The 27,853-nt window shown below is 37.5% G+C and overlaps 2 protein-coding genes across 2 annotated transcripts; both read left to right on the forward strand.

Annotated features, from left to right (window-relative positions):
- Positions 1-812: 812 nt before the first annotated feature.
- On the forward strand, positions 813-16,031 carry selenoo1 (selenoprotein O1). Its single transcript, XM_028451155.1, has 9 exons — positions 813-1,474; positions 4,354-4,557; positions 4,636-4,813; positions 5,489-5,619; positions 6,933-7,210; positions 8,254-8,416; positions 11,403-11,588; positions 11,738-11,894; positions 14,498-16,031. Exons 1-9 carry the CDS (start codon positions 915-917, stop codon positions 14,705-14,707), a joined length of 2,067 nt encoding a protein of 688 aa, XP_028306956.1. The 5' UTR covers positions 813-914; the 3' UTR covers positions 14,708-16,031.
- Positions 16,032-17,386: 1,355 nt separating this feature from the next.
- Positions 17,387-24,918, forward strand: mapk12a (mitogen-activated protein kinase 12a). Its single transcript, XM_028449019.1, has 12 exons — positions 17,387-17,640; positions 18,288-18,417; positions 19,725-19,783; positions 20,082-20,193; positions 20,288-20,317; positions 20,388-20,435; positions 20,687-20,801; positions 23,460-23,531; positions 23,632-23,711; positions 24,067-24,145; positions 24,218-24,391; positions 24,544-24,918. The coding sequence occupies exons 1-12, from the start codon at positions 17,522-17,524 to the stop codon at positions 24,609-24,611; spliced, it is 1,086 nt and encodes a 361-aa protein (XP_028304820.1). The 5' UTR covers positions 17,387-17,521; the 3' UTR covers positions 24,612-24,918.
- The last annotated feature ends 2,935 nt before the right edge of the window (positions 24,919-27,853 follow it).

The raw sequence follows: 27,853 nt of genomic DNA on the forward strand, positions 1-27,853 counted from the left end.
GAAACCTGCGATTAAAAATTATAGTTAGAAAACTAATGGAATCATAACCCTATCCATCTTTACACCCACTTATCTTGGAGTTTTATATGTGCTATGCCTGGCAGAGACCCAACCAAATACCTCTGGACCGAGTCAACATTTACACAAGACACTTATTCAACATTTTCTTGAAGCTTACAGTCAACCCAAAAGGTTTTGGCAAATGTTGGAAAGAAATTAGATAGGTAGAGGAAATAAACCGAAACCAACTCATTGTCAAAGGAATTTGATTTAAGTTTATTTTCACCATTTACATTTATCGTGCATATTACAATCACATCTGTGCTGTTTCTATTCTAAATGAAAATACTTTTTTTTTTTTTTTTAATGTCTTATATTAGAGAGCTCTCAATAACACTTGTGTTGTACGAAGTTGCTGCCACCTGCTGGCAGGAATATCCAACTACCCATCACTACGTAATCTGTAGCTACACATTACAGATTCATTAAATCGTTTACAAAAACGTTCTTTTAAAATGTACGTTTAGCTTTTTTGTTTGTGTGGCAGAATCAAAACATGATAATTTCCACTATGTCTAAATTAATAAAACAATGTTATTCACACCTATCAAATTTTATTTATAAAAAGGAAGCGCCTTTCATACAACAAAGAATAAACTCAAAGCGCTTTTACATCAAATAAAATTATTGTTCAACATAGGATTGAAAGGTATTTAAACCTGTAACCTTAACATTTTTTTACTCTAAGCAAAAAAATAATAACTTTATATAAGTCTAGCTAAAGTCTGCTTGTTTCTAGTCGGTGGGGTGTTGGTGTGACAGCTTCAGTCAAACATCCGCCTGTGCTGGGTTATGAAATCTTGACCTGCGGCCGTGTTTGAACCGTGAGTCTCGGGCCTGATGGCCTAGTTTGGATGGCTTGTTTTGGTTTTGGACCTCGTCTGGGTCACACCCGCATATTTATCCCCTCTGTGTCCGCATTGAGACTCATCTCCTCGGTAGGCATGGACGACATGGGTCCGGTCCTGAGTCGGTCCTCTTTAGAGCGGCTGGACTTTGACAACGCAGTCCTGAGGAAGCTTCCAGTGGATCCGTCAGAGGAACCCGGTCCCCGGCAGGTGAAGGGAGCCTGTTTCTCCCGGGTTCAGCCGCAGCCGCTCACCAAGCCTCGGTTCGTGGCGGTGTCTCAGGACGCCCTGGCCCTGCTGGGGCTGGACGGGGAGCAGGTTATGAGTGAACCTCTGGGCCCAGAATACCTAAGCGGGTCTAAGGTGATGCCTGGGTCCGAGCCTGCTGCTCACTGCTACTGCGGCCATCAGTTCGGGCAGTTCGCCGGACAGCTGGGCGATGGGGCGGCCTTCTACCTGGGAGAGGTGAGGGTGCCCGCCGGGCAAGACCCACAGCTGCTCCTGGAGAACCCGAGTGGGAGGTGGGAGATCCAGGTGAAAGGAGCAGGACTCACGCCTTACTCCAGGTACGATGACCAGGATGTTCACAATTATGCTCAAATATTAGGATTCAATGATATATTTACCTAAATGTACTAAAGCTTGTCCTGTATGTAGTACATCTACGTGTTTACTGTACTTCAGCTCCTGTAAAAGGAAACTAGTCCCTGTTTGTAAACGTGTATTCTGAAGTAATAATTGCCTTAGAATAACACTACTGTATATATACACTGCGTTCATCATGTCTTCTTTTTTTAACGAGTTTAATATTGATTTTTCCAAACAAAACTCTATAAATTTTGTTAGGATGTCTTCTTACTTTCCTTTGCTGACAGTTTATTTTATGTCAGATCACACCTACCCCCTTATCATATGTACAGTATGTATGAATATCAGCCTGCAACACTTGCTATAACAAGTTATATATAAAAACTGTAAACCATATGTTTAATTTCCGCCCCTCAACCCAATTCCTTCAATTGCCGTTTGCACATTTGTAGTGTTTTTTGTTGTTGTTGCGGTTTTTTCTCATTTATGTCTAATCTACAGTTCTTACGCATTTTTTTGCACTATAATCTCATGTTGATCTTTATTTAAATTCTTTCTGTCTGCTCTTTTTTTTTTATTGTATAAACATTTGTTTTTGCAACATGCAAATTTCCCCCTGGTGATCAGGTCTTCTATTCTATTCTATTCACGTCTTCTTAAAATTTTAGCCTGTTTTTCTTTTTGTCATCACTGAGTCGGAAGAAGTAAAACAAATGTCATGTTGGGAAAATTCTCCTATTCACTTATTTTAGAATAACAAGGACAAATATTTGTCCATATATTTTTTTTGCAATAATAACACATTCCATTTAAAAGCACCTTTCAGGTCACCCAAGGACACTGTACAGAACAAGATAAAAACAGATAAAATACAAGTAGGTTAAAAAGATAAGACGGCATACAATAGAGAGGATAAGAGACATTATGATGTTGTTATATCTGGTCACATGACAGGGATACAGGAACCCATGGTTGGAAATCACTGTTTTAAGTTTTCAACATACATCTTTTTTAGTTTGGTGGGTTTCTTTATTTATTTATTTATTTGTTTATTTTTATACATTTTAAAAATAGAAGAATGGATTAACTTTTAACAGTTGAGACCTGACATTTAGGTTTATCTCAGTGAATATAGATGTTTGATATGGAAAGGATTAATGGCTGTGTACACTGACAGAAGAGAGAACCTCTAAAATATTAGGAACTGTTCTGCAAACTTACCGTAGTAAAGGGTTTGACTTGAAAAACAGGGATTTCTTTATGTATTTACAGTGGAAACAATGTTTTAACATTTAAATCAGAATTAGCCTTTTGAGAAATTTGATAGTAAAGGTCATAATAGGAGCCTACAAAACTATTCTGTCCAATTCAATTCAACTTTGTTTAATGCAAAATTTCAACGTCATCTTGAAGCACTATCAAAATAGAAAAATTCTGAAGAAAAAAGTAAAAACCCAACAAATCCACATGAACAAGCATCAGCGACAGTGAGAAGAAACGACTCCCTTTTAACAGGAAGAAATCTCCAGCAGAACCAGGTTCAGAGGTGGCAGCCATCTGCGTCGACTGGTTGGGGTTAGTGGACAGAAAGAGGAGAACAGAACAGGATAGAGAGATAGAACATCAGAGTGTCCCAGACTAGTTGAGCCGTGAACCACAGATCAGGAACTGCCATCATCAGCTTCACGACACCTGAAACAGAGCAGAGAGAGAAGGGTGAGGAGAAGGCACTGACTGCAGAACAAACATGATAAAGTATTAGCAGGTCTGCCTGCATGGAAACACCTGGTGATAAACTATGTGTGAGTGGAATGAGAATAAGTATAGTGTGTAAACAGCGTGGTGGGTATACAACGAGGGGCAGAACCAGAAGTGGAGGGTCGGCTTCAACCCAGTACGACTGTGTCTGCCTTGACAAGGGATCGACCGATATAGATTTTTTAGTGCCGTTACCGATATTTTCCCATCAGCCTTAGCTGATGACCGATACGGACTGCCTATTGTCTTGATACTACTTTTGCTCCCTCAATTTACATCATAAAAATTACACAATGATGATAACAAAGGGTACGAGTCTCAATGTTTCAAAAAGGAACATTTATTGAAATGAATGAAGGTGAGGTAGAACAACACCAAGTAAAAGATATTTAACAAATATTAAAAACAGGTGATGTAGAAAAAGAACAGGTAAACAATATTTCTGTTCTCTGTAAATAATGCGGATCGGCGAATGCAGCAGCCATAGAAGACTGTGGAGATAGAAGATTGTGTTTGAATGTAATGTTGGTGTTCTACATGCTGTTCCCACTCTATCCAAGCCATTGTCTGTGTGTCCTTAGGCAAGGCACTTTACCCACATCGCCTCGTAAGAATGGGTATGAATCGTGCATGAATGTTGGTGGTGGTCAGAGAGGCCGTAGGCAAAGAATGGCAGCTACACTTCTGTCAGTATGCCCCAGGGCAGCTGTGGCTACACTGTAGCTTACCACCACCGGTATGACTGACGTGAGTGACTGGTTATTTTTGTAACGCGCTTTGAGTCTCGTAAAAAAAGCGCTATATAAATCCAAACCATTATTATTATTATTATTATTATCATCATTATTATTATTATTACTATAGGTAATCCATTTTTTTAATACACCACAAACTTTAAAGAGGCATCTGAAGCGTCGTCAGCAGTGCTGGAGGGGCGTTTGGCACACGGAGCACTGACCAATTAATTGAGGACCAAGTCAAGACATTTTGGAAAACGCTGGACCAAATGGATCCAAAACAAAAGAAATGTAAAATAAATAAAGAGCTTGAAAAATGTAATATTGTGTATTTGAGGGCATATTTACTGTGCTCTCCTCAGACAAGCCGACGGCCGCAAAGTTCTGCGCTCCAGCATCAGGGAGTTTCTGTGCAGCGAGGCCATGTTCTTCCTGCGAGTTCCCACCACCAGAGCAGGCTCTGTGGTGACCTCTGACTCCAAGGTCATCAGGGACGTGTACTACAGTGGGAACGCTCGCCACGAGCGCTGCTCCGTGGTCCTCCGCATCGCACCCACCTTTTTCAGGTAGGTGTATCTGATCATCTCTGCTCCCAGGTGTTGGACTCTGTATGAAACACGCTATGAGCTGCAATCTTCATGCAGGTTTGGATCCTTTGAAATCTTTAAGCAGGCCGATGAGTTCACAGGCCGACAGGGTCCCAGTTATGGACGGGACGAACTCCGGAGTCAGATGATAGATTACGTCATCGAGATGTTCTACCCGGAGATTCAGCAGAATTATTCTGACCGAGTCGAGAGAAATGTGGCGTTTTTCAGAGAGGTCAGAACACATAAATTAAACTTTAAATGTCTTTATTTAACAAATAAAAGGCTCATGGTTGCATTTTAGAGCTTATTTTCGTTATACTGTCAAGCAGTGGCTTTCCTACAGAAGAGAATTAGGGCCTATGGAAAAAATAAAAATAAAAAAACAGATCTAGTGCTGCTGGAAGAGGAAAATGATCACAATTGTAGAACACATTTTTAAATTAGATGGTTATGTTTTTTTTGTCTTGATTTTTTTTCTTCATCTTAATCTTTTTTCTTTTGTCTTAGCTTTTATTCAAGTCCTGTTTTTATTTATTTATTTATTTTTTTCCATACACACCGCAGTTGAGTTAAACATTTTTAAGACCCAATAAAAATCATTAGACAAAAAAAAAGATTAAATTAAGACAAACAAATTAAATAAAAAATCAAGACAAAAAAAAGACAAGACAATAATGTGACTTTAAAAAGTGTGCTACAGTTATGCACATTACTGGATCTTTTTTTTTTTTTTTTTTCCCAGTGCTCTGTTTTCTTTCCCCATTGGCCCAAATCATCTACTTTCCAAACATTGGCAACACAAAACATTTCCCGTCCACACGTGTCAAAGGATCGTTTCTGTGTTGATTTATCGTCTTGTGTGTTTAATAGTGAGAAATCCTTCCTAATCATTGTGACGGTTGTGCAGGTGATGGTTCGCACCGCTCGACTCGTGGCTCAGTGGCAGTGTGTGGGTTTCTGTCATGGAGTCCTGAACACAGACAACATGAGCATCCTGGGACTCACACTGGACTACGGTCCCTATGGCTTCATGGACAGGTCAGATGATTATGAGAAACGCATCGGAATGTAAAGATGAATCGTGAGGCAGTTAAAAATCTACTCAAAGATGTCATACTTCACATTGATACTGAATCGAAATTGAATCGCAGTACTTTTTTTTTTTTTAAACAGCAGAGGGCGCTGTCTATTTAGAATTTGAAAGTCAGGACGCACCACCGTGTTTTAAATCAGAAGTGAGGAAGCATTTTGACTTCCCCAAGACAAAATGAAAGAGGGAGAAAGAAAGAATATAAGAGGAGAACAGAGAGGAAAGAGCGAATGAAAGCCATAGTTTATTTATATTATTTCTTTGATATGGGATTTGTTTTAAAGTCCAATTGTTAAGGCACAAAATACATTTTCAGTTGCACTTTTAAAAAGAAAAGGAACTATTATGCAGTTTTGCATAGTTTACTGTAGAGCCAGAATTTAAATGAACAGGCTTCGTCTTCATTTGTACTATTTCTTTATTTATTTCATTCAGGATTTATTTTTAATTAAATTGCATTGTTTTGCATAGTTTATCAAGGGATTGTTTTGACAATAAAAGATAATAGTACAGTATTTTTTATTTTATTTTTCAAAGAAAAAAAATGGAATATTTTTCAGTCATCATTTATCTACAGTCTCATTTTGTAAAATAAATTGTGAGAGAATCGTATCGTGAACCCAGTATCGTGAATTGTATTGAATCATTACAACCCTAGAAATGCAGTTTCCACAAAAAATTTCCAACTTTGAAAATACCCGGAATTTTGCAACCATAGTTGAAATGTTGCTTTTTTAAATTGTATTATTTTTAATGGAGGTTTTACGTTTGGATACAATACAGTTATTCCCAATTTCTGATTAATTCCAGTCAGATTTGGGGTCAATTATAATTTATTACAATTATGACATAGGCAAATTATAATTGTAATTGGAAAAAAATGTGTTGCTGTTGTATTCGTAATTGAATTGTAATTTTAATCAGATAATTGTCTTTGTAATTGTAATTGGCATGGAAATTATAAAAAAAAAAACTGTCAATTACAATTTAATTCAGCACAAACCTGGAGAACCATGTTACAGTTTTGCACATACATAGTTAACGATTATTAAAATATGTTTCAGATCAAGTTTACCTGTCAGTTCTTTTGAGGATCATTTTACCATTTAAAAAAAAAAAAAAAAAAGATGTCGATGTTTTTGAATATTCCCAACATTCCCAAGCTTACGTTCTGCCCCTTTGCAACCCCACTTACAACAACAAACTCAGCTCATCTCTGCATTAATCCTCCTAATGGAACTAAAACCTTGTTCACTTTCAGGTTTGATCCAGATTTTATCTGCAACGCCTCCGACAACTCGGGCCGTTACTCCTACCAGGCGCAGCCGGCGATCTGCAGGTGGAACCTGGTGAAGTTGGCTGAGGCTCTCGCACCAGAGCTGCCACCAGATCGAGCCCGGGCCGTCATGGACGAATACTTGGACGTGTATAATCGTTTCTATCTGGACAACATGAGGAAGAAGCTTGGCCTGCTGAAACGGGAGGAGCCTGAGGATGAAATGCTGATCACTGAGCTGCTGCAGACCATGCACAACACGGGTAAGACTGGATCAAATACATGGCGGAGCATTACATTTACAGGTGTCCCGATACGATACAATACTGATATTGCTTCTTTGGTATTGACTGATACTGCCATCGATACAATATGAGCAGGAATCATCCATTCTTTTGTTATTTATTTTGTAATGTGGAATGTTAGAAAAGTGATATTATCTAAACAGAAAACAATAGTCAGCAACAGGTGGTATGGGAAAAACTGACCCATTTAATAATAACCAATGGGTTACATACATTTTAACTTTAAACATAAGAATGTTCTACAATTAATTAATTAAAAGACCATTAAAATATTTCAATAAATCCCCAAAATTATAATTTAAAGTGAAAAATACGCATTCGTTTAACTTAAACATGAGCAAACATTGTACAGTTGAATAGAATAAATGAATAAATTGGAATAACCTCAATAAATCCAATAAAAACAATATATATATATATATATATATATATATATATTTATAGAAAAAACAAATTAAGTAACTAAATAAAAATAAGTAATTTTGAATTTAAAAAACCCACAAGTTTAGCTTAAACATAAGCATATTCTACAGTTTAATAGAAAAAAATGAAATATAAATTAGACTACCTTGAAAAATAACCTTAATAAATCCAAAAAAGACAAAAAAAAATATGTTAAGTAAGTATATAACTAACTAAATTAATAAGTAATTTTAAATAAATAAATAAAAAAACCGCACGTGTAACTCAAACATAAGCACATTGTACATATGAATAGAATAATTGAAATATAAATTGGAAGACCCGGATAAATAACCTGGATAATTCCTCTAAAAATATTCATATTTTTAAAAAAACTAATAAACTAATTTTATAACTATTTTTGAATTCAATAACCACTAGTTTAACTTAAACATAAGCACATTTTATGATTGAATAGAATAAATCAAATGTAAATTAGAAGAGCCTGAAAAATAACCTGAATAAATCCAACAACATATCAGAGGTTTTAGACGCAACGCAGGTCGATATATAATCTGAACTGTATTTTTTGTGTGCAGGAGCTGACTTTACCAACACGTTTCGTAACCTGAGTCAGATCTCCTGTCCTACTGACGGCCAAAGTGAGGATGAGGAAGTTAAGAAAGCGACAGACCTGCTGCTCCAGCAGTGTGCCTCCTTAGAGGAGCTCAAGGCTGCTAACAAACCTAGCATGGATCCCCGGTGAGTAACCAAAAAGCCATCGCCAACGTCATTATCACACAGAGTTTGGTTTTTGTTCAGCACCGTGGCCAAAATATGGTATTTAGCAGAGGAACTGCAGTTCAGGACAGACTGTAAGGGAAATAACACCCTGGGACGGAGCCAGATGGCCTCGTACGACGCCAAACACGAGGACGTTTTGAAACGCTTTGGCAGCGAGCTCTAGTTGTTGGCCCAGTTGTGACATCGTAAGCATAACTACGAGTCCGACTGCCAAAAAAAAAACGGCTGTTTAAAATTCAATGGTGTCTTGACAAATCATTCATATGAAATGAAGAGACACTGGTTTTGTTTAGTGGCCATCTCACATTTTTGTGTTTGACGCACTGGCAGTAAAAAGATTGATCCAGATTAGTGGCACAGTGTTAGTCACCTCCTGAAATATAAATTTAGCTTCTGTATAAAAATTTAAATATTCAATAATGTTGTAGTTGTTTTTAATTATTTTTCTTTTTTAAATTAAAACACCATCACACAATCTAAAATAAATGTATTCCATACTTTCATTTCCCTAAATATAAATCTAGTAAAAGAATTACAGTATAAAAAATAATAATGAAAAAATATTGTTAGATTTTTGCAAATTTTTTTTTAATTATCAATCTTTTTCAAATTAAAACACCATCACGCAATCTCAAATAACTATCCTATACTTTCACTTCCTCAAATATAAATCTAGTTAGAGAAATACAGTATAACAATGAAGTAGTTAATTAAATAGTAATAACAAATAGAATTATTATTTTGCAATTTTAATTTTTTTTTTTTTTAAATTAAAACATCATTACGCAATGTCAAATAACTGTATTTCATACTTTCACTTCCTCAAATATAAATCTAGTTAAAGAAATTACAGTTTAAAAATTAAATAGTTAAATTATAATAAAAATTTCATTTGTGTTTTTGTAATTTTAGATTGTTATTCTTTTTCAAATTAAAAACACCACATTCAATCTCAAACAACTGTATTCTATACTTTCACTTCCTCAAATATAAATCTAGTATAGTAGTATAAATAAGTATGTTGTATAAATACCGCATAGAAATATCTGAGCTGGTGCGTCTATAGTACTACTCGTAACACAATATCACAAACATGATCAAAAAGTGTTGTTTTTTTGTTTTGTTTTTATCTCTGGGGTTGCCAGAAATTTATGATATCAAAATGGGGTCACGACCCAAAAAAGGTTAAGAACCACTGCTGTAATGTTTACAGTTTTTCCCACCTTGATACCCTTCCAAAATGTAGATTTTGGGTTGATTTGTGTTTTTAAACTGACAATAGCAGTAAATGTGTGTCTGTGAGTGGCAACGCGCTGTCAGCTGGAATTTCCTCGGGCAAAAACTGGATCAGAGCTCACTGTTCTGTTCCATTGTTGCCAACAAGTGACCAATGAACACAGTTATTGGCCTTTAGACATGCCAGAAGCAAAACAATATCATAGAAATGGCCTGACACTACATGAGGCCATTTGTTGAAATGACACTATATCTGCAAGTGGTGAAATAACCCAAAGTTGGGGTCCAAAATAAAAACGTTCATAAAGATATATCCCAAGAAGAAAGTACCGGTAATTTTTATACTATAAATTAAAACAGAACAGATTTTTTTTCTTAGTTTCACACATGCAGTTATGGACCAATGAAAATAATTTAAAAAAAAGTGTTTTTTTTTTCAGATTTCAAGAGACCATCACCCAAGAACCAATACATATATCTGACTAATCATTAGGGGTGTTAACAGTCTACTGTATGTACATAACTCAAAGCTGATCAAATGCTAAGTTGGTTACTGAAGGCCCAAACATGTTCCAGAAACCCCAAAAACCTTTTTTCCAATTTTGAGGAGTTGACATGTTCATACAATAGGATGTATAGCAGATATTTTTAATATTGTTTTTGTATATTCTGAGAGAGTAGGTGGAGCTGTATTAGTAAAAAAACATTTCCATTTCCTATGTGGTGCAATTCCTGAGATATTGGAAGTTGAAAATGGAAGAAAAATAGGGAAACTAGTAACAAATGTAGGGAGTTTATCTTGTGTTTTTGGAGAGTTTCATGATGTTTTAGAGACATGAAAGCACGTATCACTCACCACTGTGAGGATAGTAAGATGCTCACAGTCACAGCTGCTCCTCACACACAAGCAGCCGATCCCAGCTGATCAGAGCAGATACACTTTGTTCACACTGCAGATGAATTGGGTCTGTTCTTTCCACCTCAGATCATTTTTAATGAGCTATTTATTCCGTCTGTTCTCACTCTTCTGACTCGGGGCGGACTGCGCTGACTGAAAGCGGATCGCTCGCATTTTGCTGCACACACCGACTCCGCGGACTCTGTTCCTCCTGAACACGTTTGTGCCTTTATTCTGTTGCGTCTCCCCCTCAGTTTTCGTTGTTCCTCTTGCTTTGCCGTGTAATCGCCGTGCCAAAAGTTGCGTTAGAGACTTCAGCTGGAATATAAAGCCATGGGACTGTCAATACTCTCAGATCCAGAACGCGCGTCGACTTTTGACAAGCAGCTCGAGCAGCCAATAGTAATGCTTAAAACAGCTCATGGGATTGCCCTGTTGGTAGAAAGATCTCTGATTGGCTAATCTTTTTATATTTCTAAAGCTCATTTACAGAGTCAGCAAAAGGAGCAGAGAGTCACTGTGCACTCGGAACACTTTGGATTACAATATGCAATACAATATAATAAGATGATTATGGATTTTTGACCAAATAAAACCTACATACCCCAGCTTTAAGGGGATGAAATTTGGGTTAAAGTAAAGTAGCAAATATTTGTAAAGTTTTCCTCTCTGATTAGTTATTATAATTGATTTCACACTAACAGTAAATGTGCCGCCGCATCAATAATTATATTATCTTGTCCTCTTGTTTTCACCACCATGTGATCTGTCCTTGGAGCTGATGAGGATGCTGCATTTCTGTGTCCACAGTGAGTTGGCGATGCTGCTCTCCCTGGCTCAGAGCAACCCATCGCTGTTCCAGATGATTTCAGACAGAGCAACTGTCGCGAGGCAGCTGGACAAACTCAGCAGACTCAAAGATTTGATGGAGAGCAGCGAGGAGGAGCTAAGGACCAAGCATGCCGAGGACTGGACCTCCTGGGTCACACGCTATCGGTAGGGCTGAGTCATCGTTGGGTTACAAGCTGCATGGTTTGTGGTTGACGGGGAGCAGTGGGAGGGTCACTGATTAAAAAAGGAGGAAATGGAGCCAGATATGTGTCGAGGACTGTATCGTCTGTGTGTTTGTGTTATCATGGCCACAGGAAGCGTCTGGCTCACGAGCTGCAGGGGCAGAGCGACGTGCAGGCTGTTCAGGACGAGAGAGTGAGCGTTATGGACAACACCAACCCTCGAGTCGTCCTCAGGAACTACATCGCCCAGAATGCCATCGAGGCTGCAGAGAAGGGGGACTTCTCAGAGGTCAGACTCAGGTTGATTGAAATAAAATGTGTTAAGGTGTAACAAGAAGTTTTTTGTTTTTTTTGGTTTTTTTTACAATAAATATGATTGAATAAGTAAAAAGTTAATGTCTTAAAAGATAGCTGCAGCTTGCATTGGGTTCACAGACTGAGATCACTGATCTGTTTGAGAGCGTTAGACATTTTTGACGGTCATGTTAACAAAATTAACATGGGATGTGCTTTAACCTGTGAAATGCATCAGAAAACCACACACTAGTGCAAAGCTAACTGTCCATTTTCAACTTGTGTTCACTTTGTTAGCATACACCTGATTGGCTTAGTAATCCAGAACATTGTGAATGCTAATGAAGATGTTTTGTTATCACATAAATACATTTGCAAGGGAAATACAGCCACCAAACAAGTGAGAGGCTTTTCAAAATAAAATAACACCTGCTTGACTAACCCGTTGGTAAAATTCAACGAGCATCCATCTAGTTTAGAGCTGGGCGCTAAACGGTGGCTGAGTGCAGTGATTCTCAAAAGGGGGTACTTGTACCCCTAGGGGTACGCAATAGCATTACAAGGGGTAATAGAGAGAGAGAGAGGGAAATTAATAAATGAAGGCATTAAAAATATGGGTTTTATGTTGATTTTTTAGTTTAAAATGATAATACACTGAATATTACCAGCAACTCACAAAACAACTACGAAAACACACCGAATAAGAGAGAAATGTACTGAATGATGATAAGTACAAACATTAACAAAATACACAAAATGACACCAAAAACACACAAAGTGATGATAGAAATGATCTTGATAGAACAGTAACTGAAAAAACTAGGGTCAGTGTTGGTCCCACACCACAAACTATAGAAAATAAATCTATTCAGGAGTCAAAAAATACAGTTTTCTTCCACCTCTTTGGAAAGTTAGATTATTTAAATTGTATGTCATCGCTTGTTCATTCCATCATTATACTCTATAGTTGTTTTTAAATAGTTTTTTTTTTAAGCAAAATGTTGTAGGCGGACAAAGAATTTAGAAATCAAAGGAATTGGATTTTGAGCCAAAAAAGTTTGAGAACCACTGGCTTAGTGGTTAGCACGTCTGCCTCACAGCAAGAAGGTCCTGGGTTCTCCCCGTGGGTTTCCTCCAGGGACTGCGGCTTTCTCCCACAATCCAAAAACATAACTTTTAGGTTCACTGGAGTCTCTAGATTGCCTGTAGGAGTGAATGTTAGGGTGAGTGGTTGTCTGTGTGTTGCCCTGCGTTGGACTGGCACCCTGTCCAGGGTGTACCCCCACTAACGCCCAATGAGAGCTGGATATAGGCACTAGTAGATGGATGGATAGCTTAGAGCAGTCGATCTCCTCTGGGTTTGCAGGCCTAACAACCCAGTTGGGTCCCGTGTGGGCCTTTCCTAAAAAAATTCAGATTTTGAAAAGAATAAAAACTAACTATTGAATCATTATTGTGCTATGTATGAGCAAGTTACTCCTGATCTTTACTTTCAAATTCCTTGATTTTGCAACCAATTTTTTAAAAAATAGATGAGTACTGGTAATCTGTGGGAATAATATGGGATTATTTTGAGTATTTGTAGGATTTTTAGAAGATTTTAGAGTATCACTGAATTTGTGATTTTTGGGTGGTCTGAAATATCTATAAGGCAAGGCATAGTTATTTTTATAGGGCATTTCATACACAAGGCAACTCAGTGCTTTACATGATCAAAAAGTGAAGCAGAAAACATTCAACAGCTTAAAATCTATAAAAACATTTAAGTTGGCAAAAAAAAAAAAAAGAAAATCATCAGTGAAATCATCAACAAACACATGACATCAACAACATGACCAAAAATCTCCCTCTCAGTCATAGGCAGTAGAGAAAAAAAAGTGCCTTTAACTTTGATGATTAATAAATGTTCACATTAGATGCTGACTTCAGCTCTGCTGGCAGTTTCTTTTTTGCAGCATAACAACTAAAAGCAGTACCACCATGTTTACTGTGAGCTCTGGGCTCCACTATCTGACCTGTGTCCATAGATCTGAGAGACCTACTGGGTAGAAGCTGTTTTTGTGATAGATTTGATCTGACTGCTAAATGTCAGATCTGAGTCAATCAGAACACCAAGGTTTTTGACTTTAGCTTTTTAAGGTTGAGATTCAAGATACTTGCTGATTTATACAGTATATCTGAATTATACATTTATATCATTCATGTTTTCTCAGTAATCTGTTCTGAAACAAAGTCCTCTTATGGGCTGAAGTGGATGATCCGGTGGGCCCGGCTCTGGCCTTCAGTTTGACACCTCTGATCTATAGATCCAGGCTTTTAACCTTGATACCCAAATAATAGACTTAAGAACTACTGCTATTGTGCCTCTGAATAATAATGTTGTGGACAATTTCTTACACCTGACTTCAGACTTGTTCTTTCTGACTTAAAGAAGCATAGCGCAGTATTTTTAAAAAAAAATAAGCATTAATTTGAAGTCTTTTAATGCCAACACTCGGAAATAAAAAAGAATGAGAAGAAGATGGCTGAGAGACTGAAAGAAGACAAGCACAGTGGACTAAAATCAGCAGGAATTTATCTTGTTTTTCTGTGCTGCAGGTCCAACGTGTTCTCAAAGTCTTGGAAAAGCCTTTCTCTGCACAGGCAGGGTGGGAGCTGCCCACTTTGGCGGCGGCAGGCGGGGGTGTTGCACAAAGAGAAAGGGATGAAGGAGAAGAAGAAGAATCATCTGCAGACAGACACCCTGTGCCTTACGACAGCAAACCTCCAGCCTGGGCTCGTGAAATCTGCGTCACATGATCTTCATAAAAACTTCCCTGACCAGCATGTTTTCTGCCTAAAGTAATAAGAGGCTTTAATGATTTGTGACGCACATTTTGCACAGTTTGTGTGGATTAAAGCTCTTTTATTTTCGGTAGGCTGTGTCAGGGAAGTTCGGGCGAGCAATGACACATCAATGGTGAACTGGACGTTTGTTCAGCTTGGTTTAAATACTTTTAATCTTAACTTTAAAAGAGGAACCAGGCTCACTGTTTGATCAGCTCTTAATGATGAGTTAGACTTAAAGTCCAACTGTGACCTGTTTAACTCTGAAAAACCATAACGTGTCACCTCAATTTTACCATAATCTGTGACGTACAAGAGTCAGACAGACATCACGTATATCTGTCTGTGGATGAATGTGTGCTTTTATAAAGATGAAATAGTTGCTTTAAATCAACATGCACGATATATATTTTTTACAGTATTCATCTTTGGCTTTTGATGTCCTCAAATTAGTCAAAAAAACTTCTGATGATCAAATTATATTAATCAATTAATATTGGTATAATTTCCTATAAACTCCTTCGGTATCATTTCATGCTAAATGCAGCCTTTAACCTAAACACACCTTTACAACAAGAATATGTCTTGTATTTAAATATGCAGCATACGTAATATGTCTCAAATGCTATTGAACAATACTTAAAACTCCCTGTTTACTGTAAATTAAAATTGATTTTATGTTTCAGCATCATATTTAGTTTATTTTCATTTAATTCTAAAAAGGATCGTCCTACCAACAGTGAAATGCCACAATAATGTGTCGGTAGTTTTTCATTAGAAGACAACTTTCAAATATTTGCTTATTTAAATAGAAAAGAGCCACAAATAATTAAATTCATCATGTTTGGCTTAAGTCAATAACAATATTTTCATCCATTATTTTAAACTAACATGTCAAACACTGTAGTTTAGACAAAAAATATTCTCCCTGCCTCTCCAGAAAAAAACTTATGACAAAAATTGTGAAATTTTAAGTGGAATAGAGGTGATACGATCAGGAACCATTTGATTATTATTATGATATATAAATATAATAATAGTTATTATTATTATTATTATTTGTCTCTAAAAACCAGAGTTGAAGAAAAGTACAATGTGGATAAAGATGTAAAAAACAGATGAAAAAGTCAGGAACTAATATACCGTAGAAGCTTTTTATTATATTATCAAAATGCATTGTGGGAATCTTTACTAAGTTCTATGTATAGATAAGAAGCAAAACACGGGTTTATTTTTCTTTTCAACCTTCATTGTTGCCTTGGTGAAGTTTTGTTGTGTCCATATTAGTAAAAGATGTTAAAAACAACTGTATCATTGTTTGTTTTGCTCTTGATCCACTGGTGGTTGGAGGTTACTGGTGTGAAACCACAGCATTGCTTCAGTCACATTCATGTCTCAGCAAGTCTCAAATATGTCTTGCTGCTCTGTCTACACCCTGGATCAGAGACTATAAGTAAAGTCACTTCAAGTTGTCCTCTATAACACGTGTCAAACTCAAGACTCTGGGGCCAAATCCGGCTCTTTAGATCAGTGGTTCCCAACCAGGGGTACGGGTACCCCTAGGGGCACTTGAACACTATATACTTGGAAACATTGATGAATCTATTTCCATCATGCTGAGTCATTTTTAAGCCTATTTCAGACACCGTACATGATCAGCCAACATCTTTTCCACCCATTGACAATAAATGGCATTAATGGAATAAACAAAATTGTGGCCTTAATATCCTATAAATTGTTACTGACATGTTATGCACATTACTAAAAATTGAGGTAACCATATTCTCTCATATACAATAATTGTAATGCACAAAATTGATTTTTAGTGTGCGTTAAATGTACATGTTGACATTTTCAAGCTGTAAGACATTTCAGAGGCCAACATGTAAATAATACAAGAAAGGTTATAGTAAAATGGAGTGATGAAGGGGTTCTCCTAATCTTTAAGAGAGGCCTGGGGGGTACATGAGACAGAAAAGGTTGGGAAACACTACTTTAGATCATCCCAATTTTGCCTGAGGCAGAAAGCAATAAAGTCAGAGAAGCCATGAATTATTGTGTAAATTAACTAATCCAGTTGATTTTCCAAATTAATACACAAATTCAATGAAACTCCACAATATTAGCAGGGCTTACATTTTCCCAATGCTTATATCACATAATGGCAGTTATTTTAGATCTCAAATTTTTAAAAGAACGCAACTTTAAAAAAAAATAAATAAATAATCCTGCAGTTTTGCTGCAGAATTAGTCCACAACATTTCCTCAGATTACATAAAAATGATATACAAAATCAAATGAATTGAAAGTAAAGATCCTGCAGGGACTGATGTCTGTCACTTATTGCTTTGCTATGATCAGTGCCATATAAACATACATATTTTTATCATTTTTTTAATACGTGGAAGTGCAAACTAGACTAGAGCACATTACTGATTTCATTACTTATTTTTGAGCCTAAAATGTTGCCCCTAATAAACTGAACTAAAATGAGTTTGACACCCCTGATGTATATTGTCTTGCTGTGGATCCCAGGTGATTGTAGTGTTTTCCACCCAACGGTTGTTGTTGTTTTTTTTTTTTGTTTTTTTTTTTGCGTCTCCTTTATTTGTGGCTTGAGGATTCAGGAGTGGCTGTGACCTCAGGGCGCGCCCTGCGCCCTGTGCGCAGCTGCGCTTAGATCCAGGCTGTGCGCAAAGGTGGGACCTGATACAATGGGTGTGTAGTATAGTGAAGCTCCTGGCTGAAGAATTAAAGGAAACAACTCTTCTGTAGCTTTTAAATTAAACAGATAAGATGAGTGTGCGGATCAGACCCGGTTATTACCGAAAAGAAGTCAACAAAACCTCGTGGGAAGTGCCGGAGCGGTACCGGGACCTGAGGCAGGTGGGAACCGGAGCTTACGGAACCGTTTGGTGAGTGAATCTATGACGCGATAAGACGTAAAGAACCGCAGGTTGAAGTCCGAACAAAGAAAGCCTGTGAACAGATGGTGCTTTATCCACCCATAGGCGCTCTGTGTCCGTGGCACAGCGGAACAAAAGGACCGTGTCTGTGTCTGTGCACAGTAACACACCATCACACACCGCTCCACTTCCTAATATAGTGTTTCATTGGTCCACATGTGTCCACAGCCTACAGTCTGCTGTCATGTTTAGTCTGAGTTGACTGGGTGTGTAACATGTGAATGGAAATGGGCTTTAGTTGTGTGCGCCCTGTGCACTGTGTGTGTGTCCTTTGTTGTTAATGATTAACAGCAGAATGCATGACTGAAGGCAGCTTCACTACTCAGCTTCAACAATGTGACCAAACGAGATTTACACACACACACACACACACACACACACGCAGGTTTTGTCTGACGTCGTGCGTCACTTTATTAGTGTTTTTATCAGTGGTTGATTTGGAAATACTCCAACATTTCAGCATAGAGAGTTCATCTATTTCCTGATCACACAGACGTTGCTCTTATTTCCTCTTCTGGTCAGCTGGTGCACCATGTCATGTTGTTGTTGCCTCATGTCCATCACTGTCACCTCTCTTCATCCTTTCATTCCTCCAGCTCAGCCACAGATGCCAGATCAGGAACCAAGGTGGCCATCAAGAAGCTCTACAGACCTTTCCAGTCCGATGTGTTTGCTAAGCGAGCCTACAGGGAGCTGATGCTTCTCAAGCACATGAAACATGAAAATGTGAGTAGAAATATCACTCGCGCTGCTTTAAATTAGGGGTGTGTGCATTGTCATGAATCTCATGATATGATACGATTGTCACGATACAATAATGAAATGTTTTGGGAAAAACTGGTCCGATGTCATATTATGTCTTACCTCCCTCCCACACTTGATCCACTTCAGTTTGCGTACAGAGCTAGAAGATCAACAGCCACATTACTCCATACCACCATCTCTCACCTAGAACATCCAGCGAATGACTGTATGTGAGGCTACTCTTCGTTGACTTTAGCTCTGCCTTTAACACCATACTCCCGGACAGACCTGCAGAAAAATTACTGGACATTATACAGAAAAAAAATCTATTTGGACATTTTTTGAATCAATATGATAATCACGCAGTGAAATTTTGCGATATATTGCCAAATGGATTTACTTTCATTGCTTCAGATTCCTCACACAGTTGGATTTAGGCTTTTCTTCACTTACTATGCAGCCCTGTTCTTCTTTACCAGTTAAAGGAAGTAAGCCCTGGTGAAAGTGCAAACAATGACACTTTCAAAAACACCCTAATGATGATGATGCTGGTGAAAAGTTCACTGGTTTACAAGTTTGACATTCAAGACATAAACAGAAAAAAAGGAAATCCCTATTCTAATGTGACTCCGAAGCAGGAATGAGTCATTTTACCATATATTTTAGTTGTATACTGATACACACATACAAATAAATGGAGATCTGAGAATAAATGAACAGCTCCTTTGTGTTCCTCAAACCATTGTTTCTTTGTGGCTCTAAGAGGAAGCGTAGCTTCAGTGAACACTGTTTGGTATAAAAATGGCTCAGTCAAAGCTCACTTTGGTAAATCATGTCGAACAAAGATGGGCAATATTATCAGCTCCTGATATTGCCAGATATTTGCCATAACATGTAATATTGGTTGACATCAGTCTGGGTTTTTCTACCATATGTGACAACATTTTATAAATGAACATGGCATGTTCATAAGTGGGTTTTTTTTGTTGCACAGATGATGTTTTTTTATGGAATACATTCAGTGGGGAATCACATTAAAAGTAGGCTTTACTTGTAATTTCCATGGAGATCTATATATATACTGTATATAATGTGAGATAAAATCATGTCAGTGGGAGGGGGTGTCTGTATATATCGGTCACGGTTAATATCGGAGATTTAGTATTGGACAATATCAGCAAAGAGCTAATATTGAACATCTATAATGCAGAAATAATAGAAAATATATTGTTTTCACGACTCATGCCACATTGTAAACTTTGGCCTGATAATATTTTGTGTTCTCACAGGTGATTGGCTTGTTAGATGTCTTCACAGCTGGCCTCTCATTGGATCGTTTCCATGACTTGTAAGTGTTCCTTTCTTACACTCACTGGTACAAATTCACTTGTCAGGAAACAAGTTCAACTTACAAACAGAACTGTCTCTATCCGAGCTTCAATGTATTGTCCACCATGAATCCATATTGTCAACATGTTATTATTATTATGTAATAATGTGAAATAGTGCTGTGTGTTTTTAGTCTCGCTTTGGATATACAAAAGCCAAAGTATTCAGAATATGTTTGTTGTGTCTAATGTTTTCAATTCTCAGGCATCGGAGAATACTTTTGTGCTTAAAAACAAAGTTGTTTGATATTTTCTCAGCTATCTGGTGATGCCATATATGGGAACAGACCTGGGAAAGCTGATGAAGCTGCAGCGACTGTCAGAAGAGAAAATTCAATTTTTGGTTTTTCAGATGCTCAAAGGGCTTCAGGTGGAGACCCAAGACACCAGTAATACTTCACTTATCATTTATAACCAATAGAATACTTGATTAATATGTTGCTTTTATTTTTATTTTTTTGCAGTACATTCATTCCGTTGGTATTATTCACAGAGTAAGTTTTCCAAACATGTTTTTATTCACATTTCAGTGTTGGCATTTTCTCAGTGACTCTTTTCTTACAGGACCTCAAACCAGGAAACCTTGCTATTAACCAGGAATGTGAACTCAAGGTACAACAGATTACAACATCCGAACAACACACACACACACACACACACACACACACACACACACACACACACACACACACACACACTCACACACACACAATGCATCATTAGCTTCTGTTTACCTTCGTAGTAGTAATAGTTTTTTGTGGTTTTTTTCTCGATTGCGGTGAGGGTGCAGACTTTGTTCGCCGTACATATTCCTGTGTAAAACTATTTATTTAATTTTTAGTTTTTTTGCCATGTTCTGTCAGATTTTGGACTTCGGGTTGGCTCGTCAGGCAGACAGTGAGATGACAGGCTACGTGGTGACCCGCTGGTACAGGGCGCCAGAGGTCATCCTGAGCTGGATGCACTACACTCAGACTGGTAACATCATTTATTTAATGGGAAATAACACTGTTATTGTTTGTGTGTGTTGTGCTTGTCAGTGCATCATGTATCTTAGTACATTCCTATTAGAGCTGATAATCAGATTAAATGTCTTCCCATGATTTGATGCTTTAGCTGCAGTGTACCGATGAGAAAAATACATTTAACGTTTGATTTAAATTAAATTATTTGTTTTTTATAAAGTGTGATACAATTTAGAATTCATTTGCCAAAAAATGTCTTTCCTTCCTGGACATTAGGGGTAGGCAGATTGATAAAATGAAATACGAATAGTAGTATAGTCAATATATTAGTATTGATACAATTGTTGGTATCGGTATTGAAAGATAATGGTGTAAAACGTTTTCTCATTATTTTCTCCTAAAATGCACTGGCTGCTGTGGTTTCAGCAAAGCAGTGTTGATTTTCACTGCAAATTTTAATTTATTTTCTGTCATAATAGTCTTTTGACTAAAATGTAACTTAATTTTAGTCACAATTTAGTCATCAGGACAATTTCAGGTAAATAAACTAAATGAAAGTAAGATTTTGGTCGACTAAATCAAAATTCTTGTTCTTGTTGTTCTTCTTCTTGTTTTTGTTCTTGTTCAAGTTCTTGTTCTTCCTCTTCTACCATCACGTGGCTCAATGACAAATGTTGTTTTTAATCAAATTTGCTATTGTGTGTATTTTTGTACACTTTTTTATTGTCGAAAAATCCAGAAAAGAAGTTCACTAAAAGGGAGAATTATTATTATTATTATTATTATGAGGGGGCCAAGCCCGCGGGGCCAGGGAACCACGTATGTAAGCATACGCGGTTCCTAGGACCAGCGGTGCTAGGAACCCTATTGTAATCGTTCCGTTTATTCTTATTATTGTTACCTTTTATAGTTCCGTTGGTAAAAGTGGTGCTGCAGAATAAACCGCGCAAGGAAGGGCGGTGCCCTTTGGTGGTTGGGTCCAAAACCCCCAGGGGACCTTGGACGCAAAAATTCACAAATATCTGCCAGCAGGTGGTGCTATAACAAAGGTCAACGCATTTTGGCCAATAACTCCCACACCGTTTGTTGCAAATTTAAAACCTTCATATCCACAGATTCCTTGAATAGCACTGAATCACCTGGGCTAAGCCACGCCCATTTCTGCCAAAACTTTTCTCGGAGCAAAATCGCAAAAACTGGAAAACCTACTTTTTCGAAATCCTCCTTGGGGTTTTGTCCAATCAGCGTGAAACTTGGCACGTCTTCAGTTGGACGTGATATCCAGTTATCAAAATGAGCTTGTTCGGGTAAATTATGCGCAAATTATTACCGAGTAAAGTTTTTCGAGCTAGCAATAAAAATGTGAACTGGCGCATATCTCGGTCAAAATAAATGCTACCAACAACAAATCTGAGATACTTAGTTGGCACGTGACTGTGAAGAAATGCGCCAAATTTGAATGATGTAGATGTAGTGTAGACAATAGGGGGCACTACAAAAACCGACTATTTATATCTCTTAAATGGCACGACCAATTTTTACCAAATTTGGAGGGTATGATTTTGGGTCCCTCCTGAGGCGATGTTATTCGCGATTAGTCAAAGTGGGCGGGGTTTATTACTACATAACATATAAATAAACAAACCTTTATTTCAGCTGAAATAATATGTTGAGGGCTGTGAAATTTACAGGGTAATTATAGAAGAGCACACAGATCACCCATACCAAAAAGTGCACCACAAGGTGGCGCTATAATGGTTGCAAATGCATTTTAGCCTGTAACTTTCACATTTTAAATCACATCTCCCAAAACTTCATATCCACCTGTTCACAGCAAATGGCACGTTGGCCTGTGTCCTGACGCTCGCCACGAGCCCGTCATCCTTCGTGACGTACTTCCACGGGCTCCGCGAAACCTGGGGGCCGAGTCGCGTGGGAAGGCTTGGCCCCCTTTCATAACTGCTTGCAGTTTTAGTTATTATTATTATTATATTTATATTATAGTTTCTTAATTCTACTTCACAAAAAAGTTGTTTTAATTTGCTCTTAAGTGATAATTTTATGCGCTTTTTTAATGAAAAAATTAAATTGAAAAATTCCGCACAATAATGTTTGGGGACAATGAGTTTTGTTACGGTTTTATTGTTTCGGAAACAAAAGGTTTATCATGATAAAAAAAAAGTATTTTGTGTTTACTTAAAAACTTTGCCCATATTCTGTCCGAGGTTTCACAAATCACAGAAATAACTAAAGGTCAGCAGTTTATTGATACGCTAACTTAAGATATGAAAAAGGATTGGATAAGTATCAGCGGTATTGGCCCTGTATTTACTTTGTATCAGATTTATACCAACTGTTGAAAGATAACCCATCACTACTGGACGACTTCAGCTTTGCATATTTCAGATGTCATCATGTTACAACACAGCTGACTCTGAAGTTGGATTATTATCCATCATTGCAGAAGACGTGTTTACAAACCTCTTACCGTCATTGTTGGAATACAATGAAACACATTCCTTCCACAGTGTTTCCCTGTAGGTTTTATCCACTACATGACGCTATGTATTATCATATTGTCTTTTCAGAGGACTGCATCAGTGTTTCTGATGAACTGGATCATCTTTCTGCTTGGTGTTGACCAGCTATCTGTTTTGTGTCTCCTTCTCAGTGGACATTTGGTCCGTGGGCTGCATCATGGCTGAGATGCTGCAGGGGAAACCTCTGTTTAAAGGCAGCGACCGTATCCTTTAATGGCCCACAGTTATTCCTGTGGATTTTTACACAAATCACATCGATACCCATTAAAGTAGAATTTTTCTCCCTTGACCGCCGCTTTCCAGACTTAGACCAGCTCACTGAGATCATGAAGTTAACAGGGACGCCAGCACAGGAATTTATTTCAAAACTCCAGTCTGAAGACGTAAGTTGAGAATTTGATGCTTGAGTCACTAAAGGGAATCGGTAAAAGTTTTATATATAAGGCTGACGTTACGCTGTCATTATCTGTCAATAGCATGAATAAGGTGTCAAGAAGGCTGTCATTAACGGCTTTGGAGCTATGTTGGCATTTTTATGGTTAGGTGGAGGGATCTAGTGGGGTTAGGGTTAGGCAACGAACGACACTTGATGAGAGCCTTCATGACACCTTATTCATGTCATGTCATAATAATATCAGCCAGAGTGTTACCAGAGAATCAAAAATGTCCCTCATTTACAATTAGAGATTATATTTGCCATACTTTATCCACTATTTTATCTCTTTGGTTTCTTCATAGGCCAAAAGCTACATTAAAAGTCTGCCAAAAGTAGAAAAGAAAGACCTTCATCAAGTATTTTCCTCGGCTAATCCACAAGGTATGACTTTTTCAAGACGACAGTTCTGTTTTGGTTCTGATGTCCTTTGATCTAAATGTTCTCCCTTCGCAGCTGTTTCTGTGCTGGACCGAATGCTGCTCCTGGATCCTGAAGAACGAGTGACTGCCACGGAGGCACTGGCACTGCCTTACTTTTCAGACTTTAGAGAACCAGAGGAGGAGAATGATGCACAGCCATATGACCACTCACTAGACAATGCAGATCTCACCCTGGACCAGTGGAAACGTAAGGATGAATGATGGTTAGGAGGGGAAGGGGACAGATGAGGGTTTGGATGAATCAATACTAAAGGGAGCCTTGGGGCGAGATCAGTATTCAGGATGTAATTTCATGAGAAACTTGGCTCTTCTATCTATTTATCGTGATTCTGTTTTTAGGTCGCACTTTCACTGAGATTTTAACCTTCAAGCCCATTCTGATGGAATCTAAAGAGACATCACTGTAAAACAGGAAGGATTCAACGCTGCATTCTGGAACAAAACTATAACTTCCATCCCAACGAAGCTTTGACCACAAATCTACAGGAATCTCATCCAACTCTGGTCTCACAATGAGCATTATAATGTGTTTTTTGTAGAGTTTTGGGTTGGATTGGTATGTTTTGGAACATTTATTTTACCCGTAAGGCAAAGCAAATTTATTTGTATAGCGCATTTCATACACAAGGCAAATCAATGTGCTTTACATAATCGAAACGTGCAACAGACAACAGCTTAAAATCAATAAGAACATTAAAGTAGGCAACAAAACATTTAAAAATCATCAACAAACATCAACAACAACATGACCAAAAATCTCCTTCTCAATCATACGCAGGAGAGAAAAAAGTGCCTTTAACTTTGATTTAAAAATGTTCACATTGGATGCTGACTTCAGCTCTGCTGGCAGTTTGTTCCACTTCTTTGCAGCATAACAACTAAACGCAGCGTCACCATGTTTACTGTAAACTCTGGGTTCCACTACTTTAGGGAATGTTATTATAACCACTTACTAGTGTACAGTCTGAAGGAGATTACAGCTCTCAGGATTATTACTATTGTCTTGTACATGCAGTGCCTTCAATGACAGTCCTTACTGGGTTTTCAGATGGTGACACATATTCTTATTACTAAATCTTTTTGTGGATATTCATCTAAACATGAGGTATCGTCAGTTGCCTTTGGTGATTAACTTTTATTTCTGACCAGAGGTGGACTGGGACAAAAATTCAGACCTTGCTTATTCTGTCCAGACCAGCCCACTACATTGTCACCATGTAGAAACCATTATTAAGTCAGTGATGCTCAACATGTGGCTCATTATGTTTTAATTCTAATTCTTATTCCCCCAGAAAATCTTAAAAGGGGAAACTTTTTAACTCCTTTTTACCTAATCTCCTTTGGCCATTTTGCAACTTCCCTTGTCCCATTTTCAAAAACTTTTGACACTTTAGCTACCCTTTGCTTATAATTATCAATTTTTTTTCTGTTTTTGTCCATTTTTGCAAGCTTTTTTTGACACTTTTATCCAATTTTTGTCCTTTCTGAAATGTTTTTGGCCACTTTTCATCTAAATAACCTAACTTTTGCCCAGTAAATACCAGGTGTTTTCTTTTTCCCTATATTTTGCCTCTTAGTTCCACATGTTTGCCCTTTTCACTATTGTTTGCCACATTTTGCTCATTAAGCTTCCCTTTGCCATTACGTACCTCTTTATTTGCCCATTTCTTGGCCACTCTTGACTCCTTTTGACCCCTTTTAGTCACTTTACGCTATTTTATTGCCACGTTTTTGCGACTTTTGGACAATTTTTGGCCACCTGTTACCATGTCTGCCTGCACTCACTCGTCAAAAACAAAGTAGCGGACCGGACCTGCCCACTTCTGGTTGACGGCCCACCGGTACAATGCCCCGTATGCCAGATGGCCAGTCCACCTCTGCTTCTGACACTTGACGTTTAGAGGCATCATATCCATTTACATTATAACCAAGGAAATAATGTGCCTATGAAAACAGCTGAATAGCTGTCATATTTGGTCAGTGTGTGTGTTTGTATTCAGACAACTCTTTTGTCCCTTAATCATCAAAATATTCTTCTTCTAGCTCTGAGCGTTGATGTTCTTTCAGGTCTCACTTAGGCTTAGATTCTTCCTCCTTTTGGATTATTCTTCGACTCAAAAATATAATTTAAGCCCTCACTAACAATGCAACTTTAGTCCTATTGCTAAAAAAACCTCTATTAGTTTGTAATACTAGATTTTTGTTATGTAGCCATCTATTGAGTGAACTCACTTTAAAACTGGGTGTGAGATATTTTTGCTTCAAGAGTTTGAATATTTTTTTAATTGATAGAACGTCTTTAATTATTTTTTTCAATGTGTTTTTTTTCAACTTAGACTTGGGACCCTGTGCTTGTATTTAATATTTTATAATAGCTTTTTTCATCAAATTTGGGTGCAAATATTTAAAAATTTGATCAATACTAGATTGGTTTGTTGATAGTGCTGCAAATGACTTCTAAATTTAATATAAAGACTAAATTAGAAATAAGTGAAAAATTACAGAAGACTTCAAACTCTAATTTGAAATACAGGCAAATACTGTGTTTATATTGCAGTTAGGGCCTTTTATGTTTCTGAAAGGTATTTAATTACCTTTTAGGTGCTTGTGTATATGATAGTTGTGTGTTACTTGTCACCAGTTTGTTTATAATGTTTCACTTGCCTTCAACGTTGGACCAAGCTGAGTAAGTTTGGGCAAAAGTTTTATGTTAAAAAAAAAAAAAAGTGTGATGTGTATTTTAGGCTGTACATTGTTAGGTATTTTTTTGCAATGCATTTTGTAATTAAACACATTTTCTACAGATCAGACTGTATGTTTTATAAATGTGGTTTTATATTCAATTTTATTCTATCAAGTCGGTATTACTGTAAAAAATTATTTTACAGTAATACATATTTAGTTTGAAAGTTGGTGAGCTGATGTATGTGTAATCTTTTGAAATGTAACATTGAATGTTTGGGGTTTTTTAGGCTTCCACTAGATGGCAGCATGTCAACAAGCCTAGAGTTTTTAGTTTACTTTTAGTTGAGTTGCCAGAGTGGTTGGTTGGATTTCCCACCGTTTAGGCAGTTTTGAACTTTATTTCGCAGCCATTTTTCATTGTGGCGGTTTGTGTGATAAAAGTTTTTTTTGACAAAGTATAGCAGATAATACATTTCCATGAAATTTAACACAACAACCCAAAGTCAGTCAAAGTGAGTCCAAATTGGCTTTGTTGGATTTTTGTCCAGTAAAATCTTATGGCCTCTGATGTCCAGTGTTTGGTAGTGTTTAGAAACACCAAAGCAAAGATGTGAATTCAAACCAAACTGTTAATTGTTGATAGGTGGATAGGAGTCTGTCCATGTACTGTTAGCATTCAGCTGGGCTTTATCTAGTCTTGTTATCAGCAGTGAATTAACGCTCTGTCCAAACCTTATTTTTCTACCAAATATGACTGATGGCCTGAGGACACAGATGTTTAAACATTCCTGCTGCATGCCTATTTGCTTTTAGATTCTGCTCATTCCTCCACACAGTTCTCCTCTTGTGGGTGTTGAATTTAGCAAGCTTGTCTTGAGTGACCTCCAGTTCCTTGACTCTTGACGGCAACTCCCATGAGGACCATCGTGTCCATGTCTATCGGAACATTTTTGATGTTAAGACT

This window comes from Gouania willdenowi, chromosome 6, assembly GCF_900634775.1.
Source record: "Gouania willdenowi chromosome 6, fGouWil2.1, whole genome shotgun sequence".
Classification (NCBI taxonomy): Eukaryota; Metazoa; Chordata; class Actinopteri; order Blenniiformes; family Gobiesocidae; genus Gouania; species Gouania willdenowi.

Excerpts from the sequence above, each read along its gene's own strand:
- mapk12a (XM_028449019.1), top strand. The coding sequence starts at position 17,522 with ATGAGTGTGCGGATCAGACCCGGTTATTACCGAAAAGAAGTCAACAAA. Across the intron at positions 23,712-24,066 it reads CAAAACTCCAGTCTGAAGAC|GCCAAAAGCTACATTAAAAG; the intron begins GTAAGTTGAGAA and ends GTTTCTTCATAG. Across the intron at positions 24,392-24,543 it reads CACCCTGGACCAGTGGAAAC|GTCGCACTTTCACTGAGATT; the intron begins GTAAGGATGAAT and ends TTCTGTTTTTAG.